Source organism: Peromyscus leucopus, chromosome 14 (assembly GCF_004664715.2).
Source record: "Peromyscus leucopus breed LL Stock chromosome 14, UCI_PerLeu_2.1, whole genome shotgun sequence".
Classification (NCBI taxonomy): Eukaryota; Metazoa; Chordata; class Mammalia; order Rodentia; family Cricetidae; genus Peromyscus; species Peromyscus leucopus.
Genome location: NC_051075.1, coordinates 70,708,931 through 70,729,038, shown reverse-complemented (window position 1 = coordinate 70,729,038; position 20,108 = coordinate 70,708,931). Strand labels below are relative to the sequence as shown.

The 20,108-nt window shown below is 48.5% G+C and overlaps 1 protein-coding gene across 1 annotated transcript; it reads left to right on the top strand.

The window, feature by feature from the left end:
- Positions 1-1,777: 1,777 nt before the first annotated feature.
- Positions 1,778-18,143, top strand: LOC114706044 (serpin A12-like). Its single transcript, XM_028888247.2, has 5 exons — positions 1,778-1,935; positions 9,013-9,663; positions 11,746-12,016; positions 16,397-16,544; positions 17,929-18,143. Exons 2-5 carry the CDS (start codon positions 9,030-9,032, stop codon positions 18,115-18,117), a joined length of 1,242 nt encoding a protein of 413 aa, XP_028744080.1. The 5' UTR covers positions 1,778-1,935; positions 9,013-9,029; the 3' UTR covers positions 18,118-18,143.
- Positions 18,144-20,108: the final 1,965 nt, after the last annotated feature.

Genomic DNA, 20,108 nt, shown 5'->3' with positions numbered 1-20,108 from the left:
CCTTGAGTCCAGGTCTTGGACTTCTAATGATTGTGTATCCTCCTAAAGGAAGAGGTTCGTTCTTCCATCTGCTGAGGCCTTTGAGAACTGTCTGACTTTAGTCACCCCCAGTGCAGCCTAAACCTCAGTGGGTCTTCTCACCTGAGACTCTCCCTGTGTGTCTCCTGTGGGAGTTTGGCCTGGAGCATAGAGAGTGTCTAGAGAAGATGGGCAGGTGTGGCCATGGGACTCACACAGGCCTCACCCTGTCATTAGTGGGCAGGGTTTTTCCCTCCCAAAGCCATAGTATAGATTCTGATTCTGGGTCAGCATCCACCTCAATAGCTCTCAGTCTCCGTCTTTGTAGCCCCTGCCAAGATGGGGCCACCAGCCCTAGCCATACCCTGTTCTCCATCCAACACATCTGCAGCATGAGTAGACCTTTGTCTCTTCAGATTACATGCTGTGTCTGGTTCCAACACATATCCCCAGGCAGTCTTAGCTTCGTGGGGGAGGGGTGGTTTGGGTATCTTTCTAGTGCTGAAAGCACAGAGTCCCACATTCCCAATGACCAGTCATGACCACCTCAGTTCATAGCTGAATGATTTCTTGGGAAACCCTTCCCTGGATTACCACCTGCTCAGCACAGCCTTGGAGATAAGAGTCAAGTCTATCAGGGTCACAGCAGTTACTGGAAATCGTCACTTTGTGGGAAAGGAAAACCTGAATGATTCTTCTGTATGTAATGTAGCAGCTCATTAGCAGAACTGGAAATGAACCCATGGGCCTGTTGCACTTCCAAACCAGGACCATTGGCTTTTTGGAAGGTGCTGACATCACCCACGTGACTTGGTGGAAGTGAGAAAAGTGGAAAGAAGAATTTCATTTTACTCTAAGTGTTTAGAATGTAACTCCCCAAGGAGTATCGGATCTGGGAAATGCAGAAAAGCAAACAAGGGAACAAAACCCAAGCATAGTCTCAACAAATATGTGACAGAAACACACGGAGTCACTTTCCTGAGTGACTCCAGACTTTGGCATGTGTGTTTGTGTTAGTTATGTGTCTCATTGCTGTGGCAGGGCACCTAACAAAAGCAACGTAAGGGAAGAAGTGGTTGTTTTGGTTCACAGTGGGAGGAGGATGCAGCCCATGGTGGGGAAGAAGTCATGGCAGCTGGAGGCGACTACCCACACAGAAGCAGAAAGAACGGTGGCACTTAGCTCAGTTTCTCTTTTTTATCAGATCGAGGACCCCAGTTCACTACAGGCTACTGCCCACATTTAGGATGAGCCTTCTCACTTGAGTTAATCTAATACAAATACCCTACACAGAATTATTCCCATGGTGCTACTGAGTCCCATCAGGTTGACAGTCAAGATCAACCATCAAGGTATTTGATCCCTGTTACACAACAGGAATGGTGCATGTGGTTTCATCTATCCTCAGACCACTCCTCCAAAGGATCTTTCTTCATGGGTGCTACAGGATCAGAGTTGACGACTAGCATGAAAAACAGCAAAACAAAAGGCGTGAAGGCAAAGGAATGACCCCCCCCCCCCAATCACACAGCTCTCAACCTCTACGGTGGAGGACAAAGGTGATTTGGGGGTTGACTCTTCAATGTCAATACCAAAGGCGGGTCCACCTGTTGACTCTCCCAATCTCCAGCCACTGGTTGGGAAACTAAAACGTTGCAAAAGATATGAGTGGTCGGTGTTAAGGTAACTCCCGCCCAGTGGGCGTGGTCTGCACATATCACGCTGTGATTAGGCTCTGGAGATGAGGAGGATCCTTCAGAGGAAGTGGTGTGGCCACCGATCCTGGAAGCCCATCGGCCGACCCTCCGACAGCAGCTTCAATTGGTCACACTCTGCCTCTTCAGGAGGCCCTGGAAGTATAAATAATAAAGCAAGCCAGGCAGGTCCCTTTGGCCCTGGATGGCGCCTGGATGCACTGTGAGTATGCAACTCCTTCTAGAAAGATTGGAAAGATAGTCTACTCCTCATGAGTAGACTCTCCAGAGGTGAGAGGCTGAAGGGTATTGTACTCTCTAGCACATGTGCATTGGAAGAAAATTCTAGTGTGTTTCTAATGTGTGTAAGAGCAGCCCTGGAGGAGTGCTGGGCAGATACAATGGAAGCTTGGTTCATTTCCATGAAAATCTACTTCTGAGAATTTTCTAGAAGAAAAAGGGTTGGGGGGTGGGGGGCTGAGATCTTCAGAGGTAAGGCAGCCCTCCTACTCAGAGTCCACCTTGCCCTCTGACTGGTCTCAGTTAGTCTTGGTGGCTCTGTTTGCCCCGAGCTAAGGAGCTAAGGCAGCTGGGTGGGACAGAGACAGCTTTCATCAACCTACAAATTCCTGGAGAAAATGAAACATGTTGCTTCCTTGCTTGCTTAGCATTCTCTCTCTCTCTCTCTCTCTCTCTCTCTCTCTCTCTCTCTCTCTCTCACACACACACACACACACACACACACACACACACACACACACACACACAAAATCTTAATATGTAGCCCAGGCTAGCCTAGAATTGTCTACCCTCCTGCCTTGGCCTCCTGAGTGTTGGGATTACAGGCGTATATCTTTACATTCAGCAATCAACAAACTATGTATTAGAAGAATGAAAACAAAATTCTATAGGACAAATTGGTAAGTGGGAGTCATTCCGGCCTCTGTTCTCCAGGAAGAACTAAGCACATTGCAATGTGCATTTGTTCTCTTGTGGTGTTTCTTTCTGGCAGCTGGAAACAATGTCTTTCCATTTAGTTCTAAACTCACTTTGAAAAATAATAATTTTATTACTAATGCCTCTAGGTAATTTTATCTTAAAACATTATCAGTGGGCCCTAGAGCATGTGCAAGATGTCTTATTGTTCCCCTTTTGGGGTATTTTAGTGCGTCTTTGGGAAGGATCCTTTGAATCTCTCAGCTCAGGGGAGAGCACTGGACAGATCCAAGTGCTACAGATCGGAGAAACACCAGGAAGGACCCAAGGACAGCTGAGGCTTCAGAGGATGCAGGGTCCTCTAGGCTTGGAAAGAAGTACTTGGGGTAGACAGCCAACATGGGATGCCTCCACAGAGTGGGGAGCTCTGCAGTATGCTTAAAGCTCAAGAGACTGTGGATGGGAACTTGTCAGAAGCAGCCACATGAGTTTGTGTCTCTGAAGGGCTAGCAGGCCAGCTAGCTTCATCAAGGAAAGACATGGCGACATGGCACAGTGTTAGGAGAGAGGTAGGTGGGTGTAGGACTCCTCTTCCAAAGGAAGTGGTTCCAACTCCCTGCCCTGAGTAGGTAGCCTGTGGCACACATGTTATTATGACCAGCTTCTCCAACCATCTGCTATTAACCAGGAAAGCTGTTTGCAAATCCATCAGTACCGCAGTTGGTGCCTGTGCCCACAGGTTCCACACCCACTGATCTGTCCAACCGTGGACCAACAAATGCTTGCAGACAACATTGTCACCAGCACTGAATATGCAGACCTCTTTTTCCCTTGTATTGCTTAAACCAGCCAGTGTGGTGATCATCGCCAGAGAATATGCACTGGGTAGGAGTTGTTGGGAATGTAGAGATGATTTGAAGTACGCAGGAGGATGTGTGGAGGTCGCAGGGAACACCGTATCATTTTATATACAGGAACTGAGCCCACCAGGATACTAAAAACAAGGGGGGGGAGTGTATACATTCATTTATACACATACATGAGCAAACACACACACTTACATAGACAAGCTCTCCCAATGTAGCTCAGGCTGGCCTCGAACTTGCAGTTCCTTGCCTCTCAGCTTTCCAAGTGTTAGGATTAAAGATGTGCATCACCAGGGAAAAGTGACTATGTCTGCCATTGCATTTCCTTGTGGCTTTGTCAGTGTGGGAGGAGGCAGAGGCAGTGGCCTCAGCTGAGCCTGAGAGGCCTCCAGCAGGGACTGGACACATGCAGGTTTGAAGCCAGTGAAGTAACTTAACCCAGTGGCTTCTCCGTGACTGGGATTAGCAGGAGGTAAATTTATTCATAGGAAGAGAAAACTGTTTTCCCAGATAAAGTGGGATGTGAATGACTAGGGAATTGAAATACCATTGTTGGCTTTTCCTGTCTCTTGTGTGTCCCACAGGCTTCAGTGCCTGTCTTCTCTTTCTTGCTTTTATTTATATATTTCCGGTTTATTTTGATAACAAACACACATTGATATAAACAGACACAGAAAGAACCATACACACATTCCAACCTACAACCCCACAAATTGTTACTCAACTCAAGAGAGCTGGCCCATCAATTTATTGGGAAATAACCAGTTGCCCTACTATTTTAATTGCCAGAATAAAAAAAAAAAAAAAAGAATAGCCTACTTAGACATCTCACCCATCTGACAAATTTGGGTCAGTTTAGGGTCTGTGGAGATGGATGGGAAGTTTGGGACAAGTGTGGGTTACTCTGGAGTAAAAGGTCAAAGGCAGGGCTGGCCACGGAAGGGCAGGGCAGGAGGCCTGAGGGGGTCATAGTGCAGTGTCACACATAGGCTTGTAGAGGTGGGAGGTGTGGTCAGCGTGTGGCTGTGTCCTGAGGGGTGGGGCAGGCAGCTGCTGGGCAATAGCGTCTTGTGGGGAAGAGACCAATTTTGGCCCCTCTACCAGCATGGTTTAACACACGAGGATGCTGATGTCCCAAGGGTTGACAGAACACATGGGTAGAAGAAGGAGGCCCAGCATCCAGGAGTGTGATTCTCCCACCAGCCCTCACAGCTGGAACTTGGCACCGTAGAGAGCCTTTCAGGGCCCGGCAGTGAAGCTCCACAGAGAGCCTGGCTGAAAGTGGGAATCACTTCTGGGGAAGAGCATCTAGCCAGAAGTTGCCTTCCTGGGCTGGCTCAGGTCTCTGTCCTGCCTGCTCTGACTCGCACCCAGTTCCTGCCAGCTCGCCCATGGCCCTGACTCCCAAGTTGGTTGGCAGAGCCTCTCTTGAGAACTTTCTGTCGGCGGTGTGAGTGACATGTCTTAACTTTTCCACTTCTCAGCGTTGGGTAATGACACAGGGTGGAAGTCTGCTTTGAGCAACACAAACCTCTATTTTAATCCTGGGCACCTGTGTCAACAGCCCAGCCCATGGGATCCTGAGTTCCAGTCCTATTTTTTTTTTCTGTTTTTATTTTTTCTTTCTTTCTTTCTTTTCTCTGTGTAGCCCTGGCTATCCTGGAACTTGCTCTGTAGACTAGATTAGCCTGGAACTCGGAGATCAACCTTGGTCTCCGGAGTGCTGGGATTAAAGGCATGTGCCACCACCACCACCACCAGGATGAGTCCTATTTTCTTTAATTTCTCTGAAGCATCTTTGTGGACTCTATCATTTCTCTTCCCTAATCTATTTCTACCCAGCCCCTCACTAATAGCAAGTTAATTTTAATCATTACCAAATGGGATTCTTGGGAGAGATTAAGGCATTTAAAGAAAACACATACCAAGAAACGACTCTGGGGTTCTCTCTCAGTGGACCACTGGAGTCACAGGTGGGTACAGTCACGTCTCAGTACTTGCCCTGAGTGATTCAGGACGACCTCCCAAGTCAGCCACAGCGGGGGAGTTGAGATTGCTTCCACCGGATTCTCCCTTAGAGTTCAGACAGAAACCTGGTCCCTGGGGTGCATGCAGTCCTCCAGAGACCAGTAGGCAGCTAAAATAAGAATGGGTACTAGGATAACCCATCAGTTATGTTTCTTTTTTTTTTTTTTTTTTTTTTTTTTTTTTTGGTTTTTCGAGACAGGGTTTCTCTGTGTAGCTTTGCGCCTTTCCTGGAGCTCACTTGGTAGCCCAGGCTGGCCTCGAACTCACAGAGATCCGCCTGCCTCTGCCTCCCAAGTGCTAGGATTAAAGGCGTGCGCCACCACGCCCGGCCAGTTATGTTTCTTGTAGCTGTGTCAAAATACTGGCCGGAAGGAATGCTTGATTTTCATTCACAACTTTAGTCCATCATGGAAAAAGGCACTGGGGAGTTCATGGTCACAGGAGCCTGAGGTGAAGCCTCCTCAGATCTTGTGGGATAAGAAAGCAGGTAGCAGCTGGGCGTGGTGGTGCATGTCTTTAATCTTAGCACTCAGGAGGCAGAAGCTGGCGATCTCTGAGTTCAGCCTGGCCTACAGAGCGAGTTCCAGGACAGCCGGACTATACAGAGAAACCTGTCTCAAAAAACAAAAAGAAAGAAAGAAAAGAGAAGAAAAGAAAAGAGAGGGAGGGAGGGAGGGAGGGAGAGGAGAGGAAGAGAGAGAGAGAGAGAGAGAGAGAGAGAGAGAGAGAGAGAGAGAGAGAGAGAGCAGAGAGTAATATCAGGAGCAGAGATGGGCTTGAAGGTCTATCCACTAGTGGTAACATCAAGTCCAAGGTTACAAAACCTCCCCAATCGCCGGGCGGCGGCGGTGGTGCACACCTTTAATCTCAGCACTCAGGAGGCAGATGCAGGCAGATCTCTGTGAGTTCAAGACCAGCATGGTCTATAGAGAGAGATCCCCTGGACAGGCACCAAACCTACACAGAGAAACCCTGTCTCAAAAAAAACAAGAACCTCCCCAAACACACAACCTCTTCAAACAGGGCCACCAACTGAGGACAAAGTGCTCAAATCATGATGAAACCAAGGGAACATTCCAGATTCGAGACCTAACAGGCAGTGCTTACTAGAATTCTCCAATACTCTGCCATAAACTCTGCCGTGCTGAAGTGCCTTCTCTACAGGAAGACCTGGGACTGGAGAACTCTGGGTACATATGCTATGCCAGCATCTGTCACCTAGAAGGCCATACCTGGTGCCAGATCCTAGGGCTTAGTTGCAGCAGACCTTGTTAGTGGCCAGTGCAACTATGAAGGTCACAACTCCTTCTCTGCTGGCTGAAAGGGGCCAGTTGTCTCAGGAAGTTGTAAGTCACATCCTGAATCCTGGGAACAGACCATAGCCACCCATTGTCTAATTCTGCCCAAAGGGTCAGAACCTCTTAAGATTCTGCTTTGGGACCAGACCAAGGCTGGTTGGCACCTGGATGGCATCCTTGTTCTGTCCCTTCCTCTCGTCATGGTTCCCTTACGTCTCCACAGGCTCTCACTCTAAGACAGCTCTCAACCGAGTCCTGCCTCCAATCTAGGGACCCATCTCACACCACCAGGGATAGATAGCCTTTACTGTCGATGGGTTTGCCATTCCCCATGGGCCCTAGACTCTAAAAAGTAAGAATTAAAGGGAAACACTGTGGCACATCAGAGAGAGACACAGCGGCCGGCTTTTGCTCTGTATTTTACCAGCCCTCCAAATCACCGAGGGCTTGGCTAGAGAAAACAGGTGCTCTGGAATGCCGTGGTTCAGGCAGCTCTGTGGGGACCCAGGGCTAGAAATGAAAGGAAAACGCGGAGGAAAGTTATTGTTCCTGAAAGTTCACAGTGCCACTGGGGGATGCAGGGGCTGAGGGGTCAGTGAGAGGAGAGGCAGGCCTCGAGCCAGGCAGGTTTAGCTGTTCTCTCCATTGACACTGGCCCTTCTCCTCTCCTAGAAATGACAGAGGGAGAGTTCGCTGAAGACCCAGGTTCTTCTCTGGAGGCCACTCATTTCCTGCAGGCCATGGGGTCCTCTACAGGGAGCTTGATTTCTGAGAATTAGTCAAGAAAGGCAAAGCTAGCTCAAACCAGCCAATCTCCAAATGGAGATCTTTTGTCTTGGTTTGAAAAAACGGAGGCAGATAGGTACCAGGTAAAGGTTGATTCAGGGATTCAAGATGTCGTTAGATGCAACTCGTTCCTTTTTCCATTATTATCTCTCTTCTATCCATCTCCCTGTGGGAGACATGGGCAGATTCGGGTTTGGGGCTATGCCATTAAACCAATCACTCTTAAGGGGACTTCATGTCCCCCAGAAAAATCACTGACTGACTTGAGTGGAGTCCCACTCTCACTCGTGAATCAGTTGTAGCCAAAGGATGAAGTGCTGTGCTGGCGTGTTCTCAGTCACACACCCACGCCTCAGCGTATTGTTATTGTGGAAGGTAGAACGTCCTCAAAGACGCTGAGACATTGCTACCTTAAGAGAAAGGAGGGCCTGGGAAGATGGCCCCGTGGGTAAATCACTTGCCACACAAGCATGAGGGCCGGAGTTTAAATCCTCAGAACCCACATAAAGCCAGGAACAGTAAGAAATATCTTTAATCTCAGTGCTCCTATGGCAAAATGCCAGGCAGAGATGGGAGAATCCCCAGAAGCTGCTGGGCCAGCTAGTCTGGCCTATGCAGCCGTGAGCAACAAGAGAGCTTGGTGGAAGACAAGGACTGACGCCCAAGGTTGTCCTTTGCTATCTATCTACATGCCTGCCATGGGGCAAATGTGCTCACACTCACACACATGAATTCTCTCTCTCTCTCTCTCCACATGTCTACCATGGGACACATGTGCCTACACATACACACATGAATTCTCTCTCTCTCGCCTCTCTTTCTCTCTCTCTCTCTTACACAAATATACATGTACATGTTCATGTGCGTCGTATATACATTCGCACACACAAAGATAAGAGAGAGGGGTTCAAAAGCAAGAGTAGTGGGCTAGCAAGATGGCCTAGGCAATAAAGGCACTTGTCTGAAACTTGATGACCTAAGTTTGAGCACCAGGACCACATGGTGGAAAGAGGGAACCAGCTGCTGCAAAATGTCCTTTGATATCCATACATGTGTTTTGATGTGTGTGTCTGTACACACACACACACACACACACACACACACACACACACACACACTCATGCTTGTAACAATAAATAAATAAATGCAAAAAAAAATTAAATTGAGAACGGTGATCTATGCTCAGGCCTCTCATTTAGAACATGGGGACAATAATTTCTAGTCCCTGGGGGGATGACAAAGATTATATGTTGTCAGGAATCTCAAAGCACTCAACAATGGTGTTACATACCCCTCAGCCAGTCTTCTCCCACTAGTATTCCTGGTGAATAAGACAGAGGTCGTGGGTTCTTTTCTCATGTTAACCTCAGATCTACTGTTCAACAGGATAATATCCAAGGACAATGAACCTCCTGCTGGGCCTGGGCCTGCTTCTGGCAGGTCTTCTCACTGTGAAAGGTTTCCTGCAGGTCAGAGACCCTCCAGATATGTATGGGTCTCCAGTCAAGGTCCAAGAGTGGAGGGGCAAGAAAGATGCCCGAATACTTGCTCGGCGTAACATGGAATTTGGCTTCAACCTACTCCAGAAACTGATTGCCAGCAGCCCTCAGCAGAACATCTTCTTCTCTCCATTGAGCATCTCTACTGCCTTCTCCATGCTGTCTCTGGGGGCCCAGAACTCCACACTGGAGGAAATCAAGCAGGGATTTCACTTCCAGAAGCTGCCAGACAACGACATGCACTTGGGTTTCTACTACCTTCTCCACAAGCTCAACCGAGAGACACAAGACCTAAAGATGAATCTCGGCAATGCCCTGTTTATGGACCAGAAGCTGAAGCCTCAGAAGAGGTTCCTGAGACTGGCTAAGACAGTGTATGATGCGGACACGGTGCTCACCAACTTCCAGAACTTGGAAACTGCCCAGAGGGAAATCAATAAATATGTCAGTCAGAAAACCCACAACATAATCAACAACCTGGTCAAAACCATAGACCCGGGCACCGTGATGCTTCTTGCAAACTATATTTACTTTCGAGGTAAGACTAGGAGCATGCTGGTGTGGAGAATGTAGAGGGACTTGGGTTAGAAACTTGACCCTGTCCTTTGCTTGCTCTGTGAGTCTGAATCCCTGTGTCAGTAACCAGCCAGGACTCTGCCCCCTCCAGCTGTAAACTGACCACCAAGATACATAACCCACCAAGGAGTTACTGAGATTCAGAGCAGAAACGATGGGGAAGTGAGCTTTGCAGTCTAGACTACTCCTGGGTGTGTGGTGTGTGTGTGTGTGTGTGTGTGTGTGTGTGTGTGTGTGTGTGTGTTGTGGCTGATTGTGCTCACATGCTTTGGTTTAGAAGCTGGAGTTTCTGCTTCTTAGATGAGAAAGAAAAGTGAAAGAGAGAGAGAGAGAGAGAGAGAGAGAGGAGAGGGAGGGAGGGGGGGGGGGGGGGGGGGGGGGGGGGGGGGGGGGGGGGGGGGGGGGGGGGGGGGGGGGGGAGGGAGGGAGGGAGGGAGATTATCTACTCCAAGTTCCAAAACTAGTCATTCAGAACTGGAATCCACTTCTCTAGAGCCTAGTGCTATCCACTCTGCTTCATAATGAGAAGTCATCCGGGGATAGAGTGATGATGATGATAGTGGTGGTGGCCATTTTGGTTGATACCTTCATCCCCTTATCAGTCTTCAGAGATTCCCTAAGTGTAAGGGAAAGACTGAAAAAGAATGTGGAAGAATGTTTTCCAACACCTGAACTCACATAACACATACACCACATACACACACATTTATGGGGTTTGGAAAAAGCAGAAAAATGCAGAAAAAAAAAAGAAAAGAAAACCAGAGGCTAACACTCCTCAGCCCAGGCAAGGCCATCACTCAGCTCAGCAACGTGGTCCCAAATCCAGACCCCCTGGAGAGAGACTGATGACTAGTGAGGGAAAGAAAAGGGACAGTGGCAGCCTGAAACCAGTCTTCCCATACCAGAGATGGATGAGGGGGAATTTGGAACAGCTCCATGTCACCATTGGAGGCAGCAGTGACCACAGTGAGGAGCGGTCCCTCAACACTCACCAGACACAGCCACTGAGCTCTGTTGCCTCGTCCTGCCAAGTCCCCAAGCAGCGCTTTGTCCTGCCTGCTAATATCTCCGCCCTACAAGTTAAGGACTCAAGTCCAGGGAGATCACAACCCTTGTTCAAGATCATCCTTTCAGAGCAGCAAAGCCTGGATTTGGACTCAAGGAGATGACCCTCAAGGCTCTGAGGATAACAGGTTTGAGATTATACAGCTATGAGTTTAGGTGCAATGTCATGACAGTCTCTAGGTAAAAACAGAAGGATTCTGGGGTGGTAGATGACTCAGGTAGAAGTGCCCTGTTTTGTAAGCATGAGGATCTGAGTTCACATTCCCAGCAAATATATGAAAATCCAGGCAAGTTGGTACATATCTATAGCCCTAGCCCCCAGAGTAGGGGGTCAGAGACGAGAGCTCTTTGGCCAATCAGTGAACTTCTGACTCAGTGAGTCCTGACTCACGAATAAGGTAGAGAACAATAGAGAAGGATGCACAACATTGACCTCAGACCTCTACACACACACACACACACACACACACACAAAAAAAAAAAAAAAAAAAAAAAAACAATAAATAGACAGAGAAAAAGGGAGGATGCAGACAGAGCTCCTCAGCAAGGTCCCACAGCACACTGTCCCTGTGGTTTTCTACCCACCCACCCCCCACACACAAGAACAGCTTTAGAATATCAACTTAAACATTTACACGCTCACAAAACCAAACAACCCCTGCAACTGCAATCTAGGCTCTGTTAAGGTACAGCTATGGCTGTCTCAGCCTCAGGGGCAACTGGCCTTAGGATAATGTACTGTGGCCCTCACAGCCCTGCCACACTAGTCCCAGGCTCTTTTAATCAGGTCCCTGGGCCTGTGTCCATCCCACCGAGGTCTTTCAGGCATGGAGGAGAAGGACTTGAGGAGCCCTTCCTCGACACCCCATCACTTCCCTCTGAACCCATGTGGATGGTGGCCAGGGATCAGTTGGGTCTGGTCCCCCTCCCCCATTTTCTTCTGGACACTTGTACCATTTGATGTGTTTTCAATCCTAAGCCAGGTGGCAGTATGAATTCAATCCAAAAGAAACCAAAGAGGAAGAGTTCTTCGTAGAGAAAGGCAAGACCGTGAAGGTACCCATGATGTTCCGAGGGGGCATGTATGACATGGCCTATGACAGAGAGCTCTCCTGCACCATCCTGGAAATGCCCTACCGAGGAAACATCACGGCCACCTTCATCCTCCCTGACAGCGGCAAAATGAAGCAACTAGAGCAAGGCTTAGAGGTGGACATTTTTGCCAAGTGGAAAAGCCTGCTCTCCAAAAGGTAAAGTCGCAGCCTGGTCCATAGAGACTCTTGCTTCTTCCTCTCCTCTCTCCCACTCCCTTCATTTCTTCAATCCTTAGTGCACAGCTAGGCCCTCCTTGGGGCTCTGTAAAGATGGGCAGGAGCCTGGGAATAAATCCAGGAGCTGGTGAGACACGGGCTCTTTGAGGTTGATGCACTGAGGTTATGGGAGTGTAGAGAATAGAGTTTTGCTGGAGGGTGACAATCAGAGAGAGCTTCACAGAGGAGGTGGCATTTAAAGTACAGCTTCAAGGCTGAGGGAAGGAAGAGGTATGATGGAATCTTACACACAGAGACTCCAAGGATGGACACTTGGGGTATCAAAGGGACTAAGGGACCCTCTCAGCAGAGATGCATCTTGTCTCCCACCCCTTCTGGGCCTGGAGTAGCCAACACCAGTAATGTCCCCCCTTCTATCAGAGACTCTCATCCCTTTTCAGGGTAGTGGACTTGCCCACATCTGCTGAAGAGAACACTTCATTTCATCAGGACACACGCAATAGGCCAACATCCCTGCTTTCCAAGCCATTTGGTCTAGCAGGTAGTTGTGAAGTTATTTTGAAGTACAGACAAGGAGTAAAGCCTAGAAATCTTCATCTTCCCTTATTGGGCAATGGAGGAGGAGAAGGAGGAGGTGAAGGAGGAGACTGGCTGTATATTCTACAGCCCCTTCCCACTATGGAAGGCCTAGGAGAGGCTGAAGAATAACACTTTTCTAAGAGAAGGGACCACATCAACAAGTGCATGCCTAACATCTCCCACCAACACTCCTGATTTCCAAGAGTGCAGAACACATCTGGAATTCAGGTACCAGGACCCTCCAGCCTGGCCTGAACACTAAAGGCAGAGTCTTCATAGAGTTTGAAGCCTCTTGTTCAGAGTTCCAGAGCAAAAGCTCAGGTTTTCCTCAGAGGAAACAGAAAGCTTCGTTTCTGAGAGGCACAAAGCGCCTGGGGTTTTGAAACAGCTACCTTCCTATCAGTCGGCTTTAAGGGTCCACTACTTTCCCATCAGTTAGCATCAAGGGTCCCCTACCTTCCCATCAATTAGCATCAAGGTCCACTACCTTCCCATCAGTTAGCATCAAGCTCCACTACCTTCCCATCAGTTAGCATCAAGGTCCACTACCTTCCCATCCATTAGCATCAAGGTCCTCTACCTTTCCATCCGTTAGCATCAAAGGTCCTATACCTTTCCATCCGTTAGCATCAAAGGTCCTATACCTTCCCATCAGTCAGCTTCAGGGTCTGTGCTTGCCCTTAGTTCCCTGCCCCACTGCATGAATGGATTGGAGACCATCCATCTTCAGCAGCCTGAGGTTTGTTTTTATCTTTTTCATGTTTAAAATTCTTATCATAAATTCTATATAGAAAGTGAATGAATGATGTTGGAGATAGCTGTTGCTTTTTTAAGTTTGGTCTAAAATACTGCTTCTCCATTTTTTAATTTTAAAGTTCCATTGAAAAATCTTAAACTAATTTTTAGTCAGCATGCAAAATAATGAGTTCCACGATGATATTTTAATACATACATATGTATATATATACTCATACATGCATACACATCTATGTGTATATACATATATGTATACATATATCTGTGTGTAAATATATATATATGTGTGTGTGTGTGTGTGTGTGTGTGTGTGTGTGTGTGTGTGTATACTTACATACGTGTGCACTGGTCCCCTCCCTCTTCCCCCAAATAGTAACCTTTCTGGTATCATCTCACACACACATTATGAGTGTGTGTGTGCATATGTGTGCAAATCTAGATTTGGTATTTGAGAAAAAACTTGCTATTTTGTTTTTCCTTCCCCAATTACTCTCTCTTATTCCCTTTTCTGTTCTCTTTGGACCAAGTCCCTCTTGGTCTTCTTCTTCCATGTCATAAATATATACATACACATATGTGTATGTATGTGCATATTTAAGTCTAAGTGCCACATACAAGAGAAAACATTTAATATTTGGATGTTTTTCCTCCTTTTTCTTTCTCAGTCTGTTATGGCAGGATCTCATGTAACCCAGGCTAGCCTTGAACTCCCCATGTATCCAAGGATGACCTTGAACTTCTGCTCCTCCTGCCTCTACCTTCTGAGTGCTGGGATGACAGGCATGCATCACATAGTTGGTTCAGGCAGGTTTAGATACTTGTCTTTCTGAGTCTGGCTTCTTTCACTTAACATGACCTCCAGTTGCATCCATCTTCCTGCAAATGTGATGCTTTCATTCTCACAGCTTAATAAAAACTCTGCTGTGCATATATAAGGAACCCCATTTTCTTTATTCGTCCATTGGTTGATGTGCCCTGTGTGTTCTGTCTTGTCCTTGACAAGCACAGAAGTCTTGCCACATTTTTACAGTCTCCATATTTGTACAGAGACGCTTTGTCCTTTTACTACTCAGGAACATCTCTCTAGAGCTTTACTCTTTGCTTCCTGACATCAGCTAATGTCTGTGCTTTCTTTGGAGTCATGGACAGAAGGACACTATTACACTTCCTGCCATTCAGTCACTGTCACGGGGTGGGGGGTTGGGGGAGGGGCTAGGATGACTGACAGCGCACAGTAGTAGCAGCTTCTCCACAACAACCATGAGGCAAATGCATGCCTTCCCCACCCCCCACCCCCGTGCTGGTAGGCCTATTCCTTGTGCTGGCCTGAGGGAAACCCCTGATGCTATTAACCCTTCTCAGGGGCTCCGCTCACTACTCAGGTCCTTTGGTTCTCTCCCCTGTGAGTGCCCTGAAGCTCTCACCTCTATGCCCTGCCTCCTACCCCTCCTCAAACTCACTTGGCCAGGTGTTTGCACTCTCCTCTTCTCAGAGGCCAGGGTGAGCAGCTGGGTGTTTCTTTCCCACTGGCCAGCCACACCCTCTCCTCCCAGGGCACCCCCATGTGGCACAGCTCTGCTGGCCACTCTCCTTTGCTGACTCCCCTCCCCATGCCTACCTTAGAGCCCAATGCCATGGGGCTCAGTCTTCAAGCTCTTTACTATATAGATTTACCCTCTGGTAGCTGCCACGGGCACAGAGCCTTCAACACTATACCAACCACGACACTATCCTTATCCTCAGCCCCAATTCCCTTTCCCACAAACGCCAGAGTCCTTTTCCTTTTGACTCACCCAGAGTGTCCCTGGACATCTGCTGGCATCTTAGTCTCCATATGCTCAGAAAGACCTCCCCACATCCGCTCAGGCACACATGTCTCTGTGGCAACTCCACCCCTCCATTAACTCAAGCTTGACCCATTGGGTCATGATTGATCAGTTTCTCCCAACTCCTCTTGCATGTGTTAGGAAGCTCCATTAGCCCCATATTGGAGCAAATTAGGACTCAGCCTCTTGCCTCCATCCTGAGGTTCCCACACAAACTGCCTGTCTATCGCCTGGCAACCATGCCTGTCCTCGGTATCAAATATGAAGAGTGTATCCTAAGCAGAACAGCAGAGCCATCTTAATCAAGACCATGGCACTCCTCTGCTCAAAATCCTGCTATGGCTCCCTATTGATTCAGGGAGAAAAATCCAGCTTGCCCAACTCCACTTCAGGGTTGGCCCAAACCTCTTATTTGAGCCCCAGCAGTCCTGAGTCCCACACGTTGATCTGTTTTCTCCTTTTCCTTTATACTTCCTGCCTCTTTACACACTACCGGTATTTGTGAATGCCCACACTATGCTTTTCTTAGTGTTGACTTCAGTGCCCATCTCCCCTGCTGGAACACAGGGCAAAGGCAAGGGCTTTTCCTGTACTGTTCATCGTGTGTGTAGTAGGCGCTTAAAAACTATTTGTTGAATGAATAAATAAGTAGAAAGGTATGTTTGAGAATGATCAGGCCTATGAACAGTAGCAAGCCAGATTCTTCAGCAAGCCAGAAGTAAAGGTAGAAAAGGGGACCCAAGGCCACAGGTCAGTCGTCCTCATGTGCATGGCTCAGAAAACCAAGATCCTTTGTCCCAGTTATGGGGCTTCTAGAAGCAGAGTGGACTTGAACTCAGCTCTGACTAGCTCCAGGTCTTAGGCTTTGCTGTCTCTAGCAGCAGACTTGCAGGGGTCTAAACTGACTCAGGGCGCAGTACAGGCAGTTCTGCTACAGAGAGATCATGAACATGAGGAAGGAGCATGGGGATGTTTCCAGCGGGTGAGTGCTCAGGAGCAGGCAGGGCAGGAAGTAGGATGTAGTCAGTGAGTATGAGGTGTCTTGAGTCCCAGAGTTGAGCCTTTCTCATTCCAAGGACAGAAAGACCTGTGAGCCTCAATGCTGAGAAGACAAAGGTCTCATTGACCATTTTTTTCAGGAGTCCATTCTGAAGGATCACAGAGTCCTTCCATTTACCCTTGTCCTTCTCTGCTCCAGAGTGGTAGATGTGTGGGTGCCCAAGCTCCATGTCTCTTCTACTTACAACATGAAGAAGGTTCTCTCCCGCCTGGGCATCAGCAAAATATTTGAGGAGCATGGTGACCTCACGAGGATCTCATCTCATCGCAGCCTGAAAGTGGGAGAGGTAAGCTACCTGGCTGCACCCCTGTCCCCTCCCACACAGGGGTCCTCATGCAGCCTCAGCCAGAGCTGCTATCAGAGCATCCAGCCCCGTGGACCCAGGTGAACCACCCCTTAGCCTCTGATTCCAATCTCCAACACTAGAATCATCACTCACAATGGTCTATAATGAAATTCGATTCAATGCTCTGCTTAGGGATCGAGTGCTGGGACATTGATCAGACCCATAACCAGTCTGAGACTGGCCAGAGCCTTCTCTCTAAGGTCTCACAGGCTCCTGAGAAGGAAGGAGGAAAGTGCACCATAGAGACAGACAGGCAGTGGCTGTGGTCTGCAGCAAGGTCGCAACCTGCTTATCAGGACAGGAAAAGAGGCCCGTGTAGATGGGGTCTTCAGACTTAGCGGACACAATATAAGACTCTCAGTTAAATTTGAATTTCAGAGACATAATGCGTACTTGTTTTGTAGTATAAGTATGTCCAGAATATTGCAAGGGGGCATATTCATACTTGAACATAATTGCTTATCACAAATGATAATTTAACTAGATGTTTTATATATTCAGCAACCCAGTTTGGGGATTAAAAGGGTATAGAAGGACAAGATTTCAGAAACAGGAGAAAATGGGCTTAGTAGTTATGTTTCTGTTCCTGTGATAAAGCACCATGGCCAAAAGCAACTTCTAGAGGAGTTTATTTTGTCTGTGGTTCCAGAGGGACGGTCCTTAAAAGGAAAGGCATGAGAGCAGGCAGCCAGAGCAGGAAGTTAGCTGACCACATTTCATCTACATACAGGAGTACAGAGTGAGAACAGAAAGTGGGGTGAGACTCTAAACCCTCAAAGTCCATCCCAGGTGGCATGCTCCCTCCAGCAAGGCTGCACTTGGTGAACCTCTCCAAACAGGGCCACCAACTGGTGACCAAGTGTTCAAACACCTGGAACTCTGAGGACATTTCTCATTCAAACCTCTACTGAAGGGGAGTGTCCATCTGAGGGAGGGTGTGGCCAATGTGGGAGGTCGGGGGAGTTGGCTGGTGCTAAGTGTAGTAAGGGAGGGGGGTCAAGTCATTCTGGGGGGGGACTGTGGTAGGGGATTGTGGGAAGGATCCTGTCCTCTGAGCAGATGACACAGGTGCTCAACTACCTACCAGGTGGCTCTAAGACATCAACAGCCCCTTTCTGCCTCCTCACTGTTGGTGAGGCCCTGAAATCAGAGAAAAGAGAAAGCCCCTTTGTATCTTCCCCATTCCCTCACTTCCAAGGTAATGCCATCCTCTTGACTGCTGGGCAACTTCGGCTACAGTGTCTCCCTCTCTGGGCTTCCCACCTCCGGGCCGCTATAGCCCCTGAGAGGCTCGGCAGCCACTGACTGTCTCTTGGTTCCGCAGGCTGTGCACAAGGCTGAGCTGAAGATGGATGAGAAGGGCATGGAAGGAGCTGCAAGCTCTGGAGCCCAGACACTGCCCATGGAGACCCCACAAAGGATCAAGCTAAACAGCCCCTTCCTGATGATGCTTTATGAGAAGTCCCTGCCTTCCATGATCTTCTTGGCAAAGATTTATAACCCTCGTGGTTAATAAAGGGGAGTTCTCTGTTGGCTTCAGACCTCTCCCATTTCCTAGGGCTGGAGACATTTCACCCATGGGACATGGAGGAGGCCACAGGTACACTCTAGCCTAATCCTCCAGAGTCACAGTGTCCCACGGCTACCTGAGCCAGCAGCTCAGCTGGCTCTCAGGGCTTCGAACTCTGTATCCACCTTAATCCCTTCCCTAAGCATCAGCATCCCCGGACTAAATGCCAACCCCTACCCCCAGTAACCCCTCACCTCCTTCACCCCACCCGGCAGGGAGTGTCTGTGATCTAATAAACTCCGCCTCCCCGACACATCCTTAAGCTGTCAGGTAGCTACTTCGTGGAAGGCGGGGGCCACAGAAAGTAAACAGAGTTTGAGTGAGAGTCTTGGGCTCACGTCTGAGAAGGAGGTGTCACTAGGGAAGCCACACACGTACCAATCCCTAGCAGAATTCATTCTCCATTGTGAGTCCCAGGCTGGGAACTCTGGCATACATACTACATGGCCCTCCTCCCAGGGTGTCCAGGTGGGGTTGTTCACCCAGCCAGGTCTCCAAGAGCACCGTGGAAGTGGCCCAGCCCCTTGTGCAGCATTAGGAGAAGGCTGCCTTCGGGAGAAGATGGGAGTCACTGCCAGCTTTGTTGACTGATATCTTTCAGGCCCAAGAGATCCTCAGGCCTATGGCCAAAGGCAGATTCCACTATTGTACCTTTGGGAGAAGGCAGGTCGCTACCAGCCTCATAAAACTGGCCCTGAAGAATCTGCTTGTGGCCACTAGGGGGCACCAAGGGCTAGGCCAGTGATATCGGGGCTGGACAACAGAAAGATGCTGTTCTCCCTCTGGCTATAATGGCCTGCACCTGCTGTGTTGGGTGAGGGGTGTTCAGACTGTCTTGATACCAATGAAGCAGCAGCAATTGCCACTTCCTGCCTAGCAGTTTTCTGAACACTGTGCCCTTCTTGTTTTGGTCACTACAGCCCAATGGGCAGCCAAAATGAGCAAACCCATAGAGGAAAGGAGGCTTGGAGAGGTGAGGTGGCTTCCGGTGATATTAGAGTAAGCCTTGGGCAGCAGTATTGGAGTTTGTAGTAGGAAGCTCTTGGCTGCTCTACATCTCTGCTCCAGCCACCAAGAGGCCAGCAAGCATCTCTCCTCCATCCTCTACCCTGTGGGGTGAGGATCCTTGGAGGCTAGGCCTATGGAGAGATCAGAGAAGGACTGAAGGCTGTGAGCCCAAAGTTACAGAGTCATCAGTTCCTCTGGGTGAGGGTGGGTATCGGGGACTAAGGGGGTCCGACCCCTCAATAGCCCCCTCCCAAGGTGCTAGAAGAATCTGCAGCCAGCTGATAATTTAATCTTTGATGAAAAGAAGTTAATCTACATACACAAAATTTCTTAGTCCATGCACTTTATTATTCTGTGTCAGTTCTCTCTCTACAAGCTTCTACTCTGCTCTCATGCCTAGCTCCTTTCTTGCCTGATTTGTCTCTACATTTATCTGCTGTCCCCTCTATGTTCTATCTTAATTCTCTCATCTTAGTTCTGCCCCATCTAGGTTCTCATCCATCTAGTTCTTTCCCATCTTAGCTCCTCTCCCATCTCCTTCTCATCTTGTTCTTCCTCATCTTGTTCTTCCCCACCTGGCTCTTCCTCATCTTCCATCTTGTTCCTCCAGTACTTTCTTTTAGCCCTTCAATCTAGTTCTTCCTGTCTAGTCCATTCCTCTCCAGTTCTTACCCATATAATTCTTCCATTCTCTTTTCCCCTCTCTCTCTCCTCCTCTCCGTCTCCTTATTCTCTCCATTCTCCCCAAGTCTCTCAGGAATCCAGTTATAAACCCAAGCAATAGCAATCCTCTGGCTGAGCAAGGTCACCAGGCTTTAATTATTATGGGGTCATAAAGGTAGGTAAGAATTTTCCTCAGACAGTGACCATCAGGCTTTCTTTTACAGCCCAAAATGGGAGTGTTAAAGGAGGAGGTCAACTGAGTG